Below are 11,922 nucleotides of genomic sequence, written 5' to 3' on the forward strand. Positions count from 1 at the left end.
GTGTCATACGTAGACAGTTTCTTGAAATTTCTACTCAGTTTTCTAAAGTTTGTTATATACGATTTGTAAAATACAAGCATTTAAATTTAATTTTGGACAGTAGTTTAGATCAGGATAAATGTCATACGTACAATTATGTTGACATTTGAATATTCTTATCGCGAGTAAAAATGTCTAAAGCAAGAGCGATTCCACATAACCTTATTCAATGGGATCAGAGTGACAATCCTTTGGCCCCATTGACAGAATGTCAAAAGGATTGTTTAATGAATCTAGAAACTGCCATAACTTCATACTTTCCGTCATCGAATCAGCAAACCAATGTAATCCATAACGATAAAGAGAAATTGCAAGAGCAGGATTCTCAAGAAAACAATCTTCCGATAGAAAGGTATCAGGAGTTACTTCAGCATTATTTGGCTTTAGAGAAGAAATATATGTCTATGCATGATATGAAGTATAATCTGTATCTCGATGAGCTGAAATCGAGGAGATCTGAGTGCCATGAAGTTTGTTCTGAGATAGAGAAGGCATTGGATGATCTTTCTGCACTTTATAAACAATATAACGAAGTTTCTGCTAAAACTACTTCTCTATACGATGCTAGTGAGCAACTTATTTCTGATCAGAAACAGTTGAACGCGACAATCGATAGCATTACAGAATATGTTAGATATTTCAAAGAGATCAATATGATTACAGAGAAATTAGATGCACCTACATTGTCAATCAATAGTGAAATGTTTTTCACTATATTAGATAAAATTGATACAAATATAGATTTTATGCAGAATAATTCGTCATACAATGAAAGCGGAGTTTATTTAATACGATACAGGCATTGTCAGTCAAAGGCAATTACACTGATACAGAATTATATTTTCAATCTATTCTCTAAAACTACAGAGAGCATTTTAAATTTAAAGGACAACGAAGGCTCACCAGAAAATGCTGATACAGCACTTGCTTTATTCTATGGTAGATTTCAGACAATTTTGTCCAAGACAAAACCAGTTATTGAACAGATTGAAAGTAAATCATATAAAAGACAGGAATATGACAGTCTTTTGCTTGAATGTCATCAATATTATTGGAGTCAGCGAGGCTTAGTGTTAGGTGCAAGCATACAAAAGTCTTTGAATTCTGTTCGGGAGAAATACAATGGTGACCATTGTAGTTTAGTACGACACTCTTGTGCGCTGCTCTTGCACGCATCGATAGATGAACATAAACTTTTTTATGAATTCTTTTCGAAACAATCAAACGGGCTGACTTCATATTTGGAGAGTTTGTGCACTTCGCTGTACGACGCATTACGACCTTTCATAATACACATTAATCATCTCGAGACATTGGCAGAAATCTGCTGTATTCTACGAATAGAAATGCTGGATGAATATGTACAGAACAATTTTGAACCATTGGAAGGCTTTGGAAACATATGCTTGCAACTATTACATGATGTGCAAGAGAGATTGGTATTTCGCGCACATTTGTATCTGCAATCCGACGTGTTGAACTACAATCCTTCATCAGGAGACTTGGCATATCCAGAAAAATTGAAGATGATGGAGGACATAGCGGAATCAATTAGAGAAGAGGTTCGCCAGACTCGTATGAAAAAAATTTCAGTGTCTTCTGCTGACAGTTCTGTCTTAGAACCGGTCTCTCGAAATCATATAGTCATGGATTCTATTTATCAAAAGACACACATGGGAAGTTCTCCGGCAGATCTACATGCTATGTGGTATCCTACAGTTCGCAGGACTTTGGTATGTCTATCGAGGCTTTATCGCTGTGTGGATAGATCTGTGTTCCAATCACTGAGCCAGGAGGCCATTTCCCTCTGTGTCCAAAGCATCGAGAATGCCAGGCAAGAAATTGAGAAGAGAGCGACCACCCTGGATGCGGAATTATTTCAAATCAAACATTTGCTGATCCTTAGAGAGCAGATTGCACCGTTTCAAGTTGACTTTACTATCAAGGAATATAGTCTAGACTTCTCCAAAGTGAAGACCGCTGCATTTGGGCTGCTTGAGAAAAGTTCCAGGCTTTTCACTTTATCGAACAATGCATTATTACAGTTTCTCTTAGAAGGTGCACCACAGATGAAAGAACAACTCATTGATTCGAGAAAACATGTGGATGCAAAGTTGAAGTTTTCATGTCAGCGATTGATACAACATGCAACTTATTTATTGATTAATCCTATTATCAAGTTAATGGAAAAGGACAAATTACATGATGCAAATTCCAGTCCGGAAAATGCACTAGGAAGTGCAAAGGAAGTGGCAGCCATAGTGGTTGATGTTTTAAGGATAATCAAGTTTAAATGCCCCGAGATACAGCAATCGATGCAGTTGTATTTGGCTAATAAAGAAACTGAATTTATTTTATTTAAACCGATAAAAAATAACATTTGCGCCGCGTTCACGCAATTGCATCAAATATTGAATAAGTACTATAATGCAGAGGAGCTTTTGATGATTGCGTGTCCTTTACCAGAACAGATTTCTGTTATGTTGAGCTCGACAACGCTGGTTCAAGGAAAATTAAATCGGGAATCGCAATCAACTCTGAAACGGTCGCAATCAATTACTAAACAAGAAGTTTAAATTCCAAGATTTTCATATTTATTTTATTTCTCGAAATTATATAGATTATTGGACAGAATAGTGAGTTAGCTGTAATAAAACGAGCAAAAATAAAAATTTCGTATGCTAGATGTAATTATTTATGTAAACGTAAAAAAATTTATAATTAAAAAATAAAAGTAAAATTGAAATAAAATTAGTAAATTGATTAAATTTCAGAATTCAGAATAAAGAGAATAGAAAGAGATAGATTTTAACAGAGATATATTAGTTTTCATATATAATTTACGATACAATATATATTTTATAATTCTATAAATATAATTAATTTAAAATAAAGTGATTAAGATATTATTATTATTTAGCTATTTTTATTATTATTGGATTCAATTAATTATTTAATAAAAATAAAATTTAAAGATAAATTAAATCTTTACCATTTACAAAAAAAAAAAAAATAAAAAAAATAAAATAAAATAAAATCAATGTTTATATGTAAGTTTTTTAAACAAAATTATGATTTACTTTTTTTATTATTTTCGCTATAATACAATTTATTTTTTGTTATTGTGTTTTGTTCGATTTTTGTCATTTTATTTTATAATATAATTTATATATAATTTTTGGAAAATTTTTGCGAAAAAAGTTATTGTATAAATAAAAATTTTAAATTTTTACATTGCTACGTAACTTTTGAAACTGTATAAACATTGATAATACATGTATATAGCATTTAAAAACTTTGTTAGAAGTGTAATTACATGAAATTGTGGAAAATGTAAATAGAATTAATATTAGAAAATAAAGTTATATAATCTTCTACAGCAAAAAATATATATAACAATTTAATTCTTATAATTTATATAGTACAAACATAATAATATTCAAATTATTATAATACATTATATTTATTATACCATACTGCATTTTTTTGGATGATGTATATTTACTGAAACATACACATTTAAAATATATATTAATATATTTAAAATATAATAGGATATCATTATTTTATTTAATAATCGAATATTGAAAGAGAGATATATTGGAGCAATATTATAAATCAATAGATTATCAATTTTATTGAATGCGCACATTATTTAAATATTGACTATTATTTGAATATTGATTAAATTCATTAAATTCCATAAAAATTTGTTCTTTGATAAAAATAACTGGATAACAAAATCTGAGAGAATTTTATAAAATCATATACTTTTTACAAAGAGAGAGAGAGAGAGAAAATATTAAAAACATGTTTAAAAATTTGTGGTACAAACTTTACACTCGTATAATCGTTAAAATAAACGAGAAGGCCTAACATACACAAAAACATAAAGTTTATACCATGAATTTTTGAACATTCTGTATATTTGATAAGTTTCAATTTTAGATACTTACTTATCCGTTTATGTTTCTGTGTATGTTTGAACTATAACACATTCGAGGTGTGAAACAAAAATATGTGAGAATACAGAGCACCATCGCCATAATCAATACAAACCACAATATCCAAAATAATAATAAACGGAACTTCATCCAAAATGGACTAGAAACGTAATAATACTTTGGAATTTCTCTATTATCTGAAATAAGAAACGATCTATTATTTTATTTATTTCGATACATCACTCAATATTATTTTGAAGTCCACTCTATTTTTATTTTATATATATATATATATATATATATCATCGTCAAATATTTATGAAGTATTTAATGCCGTTGTATTATTATAAAATAGTTTGCAAATAAAAAATATACGGTGCTCTCTTTGATAGCTTTTAATTATTATATTTTCAAATTAGCTATAAAGATTAAAAATAACTCGCTTTTATTATTTCTACAAGAGAAAAAGAGAAATTTTTAATTGGATAGCATAATGAAACTTGACGAACCTTTGAAATGTTTCCTCTCCATTTTATCGATAATAATAAGAGGGATGGTATCGTAAACCAGATTTTTCTGAGCAAAAGCGAATTTTTCCTGTAGCTCCATTTTGTAATGCTTTTCTTGATATATACAATAACAGTAGAAACTTTGCACAGAGAAATTTTCATATATTTCTAATTGAATCTTCTCATTTTGCTTTTTTTTCGATATTTACGAACCTATCGATATAAACATCGTTATTATTACGAAGATTTAAATCGAATTGTGTGAAAGAGAAATTGTTTGGGTAAACGACAGTATGAGTAAAGATAGCAATATATACAAAAGATAAGCATAAGAATGCAAAAGAGTCATTATTAATTAACTGTATTATTGTAGTCATTATTTTCCCGAGTTATCCGCTGTTTATTCTTTATTAATTGAATTATATATATGCGAATATATACACTGATAACGTATAATTAGAACTGTCAATTCTCGGAGTCAAACTCAATTTTTTGCATTTTTGCCTTTAATATTCTCTTCTGATATATTATTAAGAATCATCTGTCAGCGGATTCTGTGAAATTCGCAAAAAAACGTATACACTTTAAAATAAAATATTTTTCATATTTTTTCGCGTTGATGATTGTAAGTTATCACTGAGTATACACAAGATACACTTTACACTCCGACTGAAATTCGAGCTGGCTTTTTTTTCTCCAGATTTAATTTGTAAATAAATATAACATGGATGTCGATTCATCGACGTCCTCGCAAAGAATAGATCTCCAAGCATAAATATCGTTATTATAATAAACTGGTATTCGTCAGTGTGTAAATCTGATGATCCCGAATGACATCTGCGAACATCTGGTTACGCTTTTTTTAGCTCATTATGAGTCATTATTTAAAGTAGTTTTTTCTTTGTGCTATTATTGGTATTAGATGATCTTCTTAATTATTTTCAATTTGAATCACTTTTCATCTAAGGATTCTTAAGCTACTAAAGATTAAGCTAATTATAATAAAAAGTATTTTAATTAAATTGGATTAATATTACATTTATTAAATGTATAGCTTTTATCGATTTTACTTAAGTATAAATATTATAATTTATAATATTTTCTTCTGCTTGTGTGATTAATTTTAAAAATATTGAAAGACTAATAGTTCTTAAATTATATTAATAATTCTCTTTAATGATTCAAAATATAGCGCTTTTTGGGGGAACTAATTTTATGTACATATAATGAAACTTTATACTTTTTATTAAATTTGAAGTAAATAAACAGACATACAGAGAATTTTTAAACTCTTAAAAATTAGTCACAAAAAGATTTCTTTAACTCTTTAGAATTAATTATAAAAATATTTGTATTGATAAAAAGAATATTTTTCTGATATCTTAAAAAAATGTTTATTTTAAATTAATCAAATTATCTATTAGTGAAAGATAGTGATCTGGAATGCTAGATCTGAAACACTGTACATGTGATTATCAAGAGCTGATAAGCGCCTTATATACATATATATTTAGAATTCTATTTTTTATTGTACAAGTTCTTATTTCTTTCTTACATTATTTATAAAGTTGGTACGATACTATAACAGTTATAATGGCGCTTATCATTATTTGAAATACAGGTGTAAAATTTGATGCTGCATTATCAGATTTTTCTTCTTTTTTCGTCGTGCTTTCAGTAGGATTGGTCGTCTCATTTATGGGAGATGTAGTAGATTCGTTTCTTGTTGCTAAAATAATATTTATGAATAACATATTATATATTGATAAGATCTATAATTACTGTGATTTTAACGATTCTGATAAATATTGATAAATTTGTGATTGCGGTTAATTAAGAAAACACGCACTTGTGCTAGTTGTTTTAGTGATAGTAGTTGTTGAAGTCTGTTCCTTTTCTTCTTGGCCATTTAATACAAATGCGGCATTCGCTGTTAATTCAATATTATCCCGTGGAACAATATTTCTAAAAACATATGCTAATTTACAAAGATTCGTGAAAATCGAATAAAATAATAAAAAAAAACCAATTATTATTATATGCATCGGGAATTATAGTATCGGTACAATGGATAGATAATTTCTTGTAAAACTAAAAGTCGAAAATATTAAAATTGCTTAACATTTTTAGACATTATAATTTTTTTGTATGTGATGCTATTTCCGAGAAAATTGATTTAAAAGAATTGCCAAATTTATAATATATTTACGCTTTAAGAATATTAATGCTTAAATAATTAATGACTTTGCAACTATTAAATTTTGTAAATATTTTTATAAAGAAAAAATTAATTTAGAATTGGCCAAAGATTTATAAATTTATTTTTAATGAAGATTTATATATAAAAGTTTTACTTTTTTCTTATTAATAAAAAAGATCGATTTAAAAAAATGTTTATTAACTATGTGGCAATATTCTGTACGCTATATGATGAAACTTACGTGTCGCAAACTGCATTGCTAGAAGCCACAACAATCTCTAAAGTTTTGTTCAAATTAGGATATATAGAAGTCAGATTAATCTTCTCTTGCCGCAGACCCAGATTAACTACAACGATGTATAATTCGTCTGGGTAATTTTTCAAGAATCTAATTGTCAATCAAAAATTAACAGCAATTTTTTTATATGAATTTTATAAATTTCAATATAATTTACACATACACGTACACATAAATAATATAAATTAAAAATAATACTAAATAATTTAGAAAAATAATATCTTATAAAAATTCAGATATTTTATTTTTACAAATTTCAATATTAACAAGATATCTATTATATATATTTTTTTCTAATGTGCCTACCTTTTTAACACCAACACGTGATCACGATTTAAACTTGTAAGTTCATAATTTCCATTCCTAAAAATTGGATTCTTTCTCAAAATAGCCAGGTCTTTGTATGTCTTTAAATTACTCTCATTTTTATTTTGTTGCATCCCTACATTATTGTCATGATGATGATAAACCGGGAGATATGTAGCATTATTTTTTGAAAAGCCAGCTGAAATTTCGGAGTTCCATTGCATGGGAGTTCTCATTGGATCTCTCGAGAAATATTCGTATTTGTTTATGCCACTGGCACATCCTATGGGATCGATGGTTTCGTCCCAACTTAGCTTCGTATCCAACATGGCTATTTCTTCGCCATAATATGTAAATGCTTGTCCAGGCAAAAGCAAACTGAGCATGTGAAGACCGTCGACTCGATTGAATCCGATTCTCGAGGCTGCTCTCGAATTGTCATGATTTGAAAGCTGTATTTGTAAAAAATAATGAAAAATATATATGAATGATACCAGAAACATACATTAAATTAATATTTATATATTTTTTTTAAGTTCTAATTATTAGTGAATAAAAAGAGAGAAGACGAATATATATATAAGTATTTTCTAAGTATCAAATATTATAACACAATAATAAATATATAGAAAATAATCTTAAACTTTTTTCTTGATTCTGATAAAATTACTTTTAATTCAGTGTTTATACTTACCACCCAATTGGTATTAGAATTTTCTGGAAGAAGTTTGATCCATTCATCCGAGATACGCTTAATATCATTAGCACTGCTGCTATTGCGAATAAGCGTTATAAATTTAAAATTGAAAGGTGGAATTCCTTTGTGCGTGCCACTTCCGTAATATGCTATTAAATTAACGTCAGAAATATCATATGATTCCGCGATTAACAACCTAATAATGTCATTAAATCATATTAGTTGCATAATAAGTTATAAAAATTAATATAAACTGACATAAAGACTAATATACTGCAAATATTTTATATAAATATTATACATATATACAATGTTATAATATATTGATAATAGTATTGCAAATAACTAGTCTTAGAAGTATTTAATATATCATACTTTGATGTAGTTTTATGGGTCGATACCCAATCATCGATGTATTTACGAAATACATAAAGAAGAGCAGTGCTTTCGGGAAGACCAAAGGTATAAAGGTCTTTTTTAGGTTCGTCTCTTAAGGCTTCGTCCTCGAAGAAATACGGTACTGCAGTAATTTGGAAACCGTCGACTTCTCTTTTCAACCAAAAGTCAAATATATTCTATTCACAAAAATTAATCATTTATAAATTATTTATGAATTATAATTTATAAATTATTTATGACAAAAAAATTATATTTTGGAATCTCTTATCTGTTTTTTAAATAAAAATGTGTATTACTATTAATTATTAATTGAATATATTAATATAGTTTATACATATATTGATTAAATATTTCATTGAATTTAGACAGAACGTAATTTATAATACATACATTTACTCTTTTTAAATTTATTTGAATTACTAATTAATTAATATTAAATTGCTTTTGAATTAAAAAATTTTTAAACTTTACTAAATTGTTAAAAAATTACAATCTGCTTTAAAAAAATCTTATCCATTTTAACTTTTATTCTTTTTAATATTTTTAAATATTTATTTTATTTTTCAATTTAGATTTAGAAATATAAAAAAATATTTTCTTTTAATAAATATATATATTACCATTAATTCTTTGATCACTTTCTCGTTTCTCAGATTAAGGTCCGGCTGAGAATGATGAAATTTATGATAATACCATTGTTGTCTCTTCTCATGAAACGTCCATGCAGATTCTGTATTATTGTTGTATGTACTCATCTATACGAAAATAATAAAAAATAATTTTTTCCTTATCTTTATTTAAGATAGATAGGTTTTCTCAAAAGAGGTTGTTGGGATAATGCTATATTAATAAAACAATAAAACTGGCAAAAATATACCCAGTTATTCGGTGGAATATTTGTGCCATTTTTATCGATCTTGCCATCTGACCAAATGTAATAATCAGTATACGGCTCGATATTTTGTGCCGACATTTGGAACCATTTGTGTTGATCGCTGGAATGATTCGGAATAATGTCTAGAATGACTCTTAATTCTAAAAGGAATTAAGAGTTAAGTTATTAAAAATAAACGGTGCAGGCGCGTTTAAAAAACTGCATATTGTATATTATTATACCTCGATTATGTGCTTCTCGTATGAAATTATCGAAAATATTTAAATCCCCGAAAAGGGGATGTATGTCTGTATAGTTGGAAACATCATATCCTGAATCGATTAATGGCGAAGGATAAATAGGATTTAACCAAATTGTCTCGATTCCGAGATCATTGAGGTAATCGAGTCGATTAATAATACCTGCGAATTAATTGTGTTAAAGAAATTTTGTAATATATTTTAAAATATCTTGAAAATATTTTTATAGCGTATTATATACGCGTGAATAAACATGAAAAAAATATATATATATTAATATGAATATTTTACAGATTTATGTGACCGATAAAAATTAAATGTGACCGATGAAAGCTCAATTTGATTATAATTTTCTACTTTAATGCAATTTGTGTGACTTACCCTTCAAGTCGCCCTCACCATCGCCATCGCTATCCTGAAATCCTCTAGGCCAAATCTGATAAACTAATGTAGTTTCCCACCATTTTCTATCCGCAGGCTCCTCGCTATCCGCAACGCTTATGAAAAGTCCTAAAGCGCTTATCAATGCTACGTAGCGTGTAAGCGCTAACATGGCTAAATTTAAAAATCTTTCTTGCTAATTATTAGATGATTAACTGCACGTTTGTTTGATCACAATTAATTTAAATATTTTATTTATATTAATGTATTTATCAATATTCACATATTTTTTTCCGTACGTCCGTTTACGACATCGTCTTCTCGTGGACGACGTAAAAATGCGGGAAAAATTTCAGTCTGCGCAATAGATAACTATTATCGCGGCCCCACCGTCGTGATTTAGAGTAGGGATATTCAAACCTCCCTATTCTACCAATCCTTTCGTCAAGAATTGATAATTTACATTCTCGAAGAAAAGTCTTTATTTATATTCTGATAGCAACGACGTGCAGATTGTATGTACAATATATGCAGAATAGAGTGATAATTTTTTTTTAATATCACACACATATGTATATATATTGCACATACACATCGCGTATCTACTCTATTTTTTTTATCGTACTAAGAAAGTAGCGCGACGATTCAATAACCGCGAAACGTCAAGGGTTAATTTGCACGTTTTATCTCTTTTGACCGCATAAAAATATATCTTTGTTTTTTGTCTGTTGATATTCGAGAGCATAGTGATGAACGATACCGTGTTTTCCGTTGCAACTATTACAGCGCGATGCAATTGCGTTGCAGAAGATAGTTAATGCATCAATGCTGTATGTTAATTATATTATGATGTAGCGATTTACTAAAAGTATCCAAATTTATTATTTAATATAGCGTAATATTAAATCATATTAAAAATATGTTGTTTGATAAATACGTACAGCGTATACGATATAAAAATTGATCGCGAAATTGATTAGAAGATTTAAAATCATAATCGAATTTATTTTATCTTTCGATAAGTTTTGAGATTAAATATGTAAAATTTTTTTTCCATCGTGTTTGTTCATTAAAAATATATGAAAGTAAATTTATCAATTTATTGTGAACAATTTAATTTACTTTTATTATTGTTTTAAAAAACGACATGTTATGCAGAGAAACTGTTATTAATCGCATTAATTAATCATGCGATGAAAAACATAATAATAATTTAAATTAACGATATTTTATCGAAGTATACATTATGAATTTACTTCTATTGTAATTTTAATTTACAGTAAACAAACAAGCATAAATTTTTAGTTGTTAAACTTTTTAAATTAATTACTTTGTTTTAATTAATTAAATTAATCTCTTTATTTAATAATTAACTTATAATTTATAAAATTTTTGTCTGTCATTTTTCTTGAGAGGAATTAAAGGGAACTGATAACAGATAATATAACCTAAAACTATAAAATATTACAGCAATATATGGTTGGATTTCTGTGTCGGTGAATAGATGAAAAAGCCGACATTATCGCCGAATTGTGTGTATGAAATGAAATGTAACACGAAAAACTTTTTAATGATGATAATCACCCTACGTGTTGACGTGATAACCATGATCGGTATCAGCCACTTTTTTATTTATCGTAAGCCATTCAGAAGCGTCTAATGTCAAATAAAGACGCAATTTATATAATATGCGTGTTAACATAGAAAATATGAAATATATGTATAAACATAATATAAATCGAGTTTTTATGATGCCAGTACTAATAATATTGAAAAATTACGTTTCATAATTAGGACGCAGTATACTCTCTGTAATAGCATCTAATTACGTTAATAATGTCATGTCATAACTGATGACATTATAGCATTACAACTTCCGTCTACGTATGACATTACCATTATAGCATTACAGTTTCTATCGAGACACTGTTGAAGCATTGTAATTACTCATTAATGATTTTAAGCTGATTGTGTAAAATGTTTTTGAAAAGCAGTAAAAAATGTAGAAAACTATT

At 27.8% G+C, this 11,922-nt stretch overlaps 2 protein-coding genes across 2 annotated transcripts; one reads left to right on the plus strand and one right to left on the minus strand.

The window, feature by feature from the left end:
- Positions 1 to 2,951, plus strand: LOC126856470 (conserved oligomeric Golgi complex subunit 3). Its single transcript, XM_050604994.1, has one exon. The coding sequence runs from the start codon at positions 171 to 173 to the stop codon at positions 2,613 to 2,615; it is 2,445 nt and encodes an 814-aa protein (XP_050460951.1). The 5' UTR covers positions 1 to 170; the 3' UTR covers positions 2,616 to 2,951.
- Positions 2,952 to 5,800: 2,849 nt separating this feature from the next.
- LOC126856476 (alpha-glucosidase-like) lies at positions 5,801 to 10,227 on the minus strand. The gene is made up of 10 exons (XM_050605004.1): positions 9,908 to 10,227; positions 9,509 to 9,688; positions 9,270 to 9,427; positions 9,013 to 9,147; positions 8,369 to 8,568; positions 7,991 to 8,189; positions 7,297 to 7,748; positions 6,934 to 7,080; positions 6,342 to 6,457; positions 5,801 to 6,221 (listed from the first exon to the last, which is right to left on the minus strand). Exons 1-10 carry the CDS (start codon positions 10,077 to 10,079, stop codon positions 6,049 to 6,051), a joined length of 1,932 nt encoding a protein of 643 aa, XP_050460961.1. The 5' UTR covers positions 10,080 to 10,227; the 3' UTR covers positions 5,801 to 6,048.
- Positions 10,228 to 11,922: the final 1,695 nt, after the last annotated feature.

The sequence above is a fragment of the Cataglyphis hispanica genome, chromosome 19 (assembly GCF_021464435.1).
Source record: "Cataglyphis hispanica isolate Lineage 1 chromosome 19, ULB_Chis1_1.0, whole genome shotgun sequence".
NCBI classification, from domain to species: domain Eukaryota; kingdom Metazoa; phylum Arthropoda; class Insecta; order Hymenoptera; family Formicidae; genus Cataglyphis; species Cataglyphis hispanica.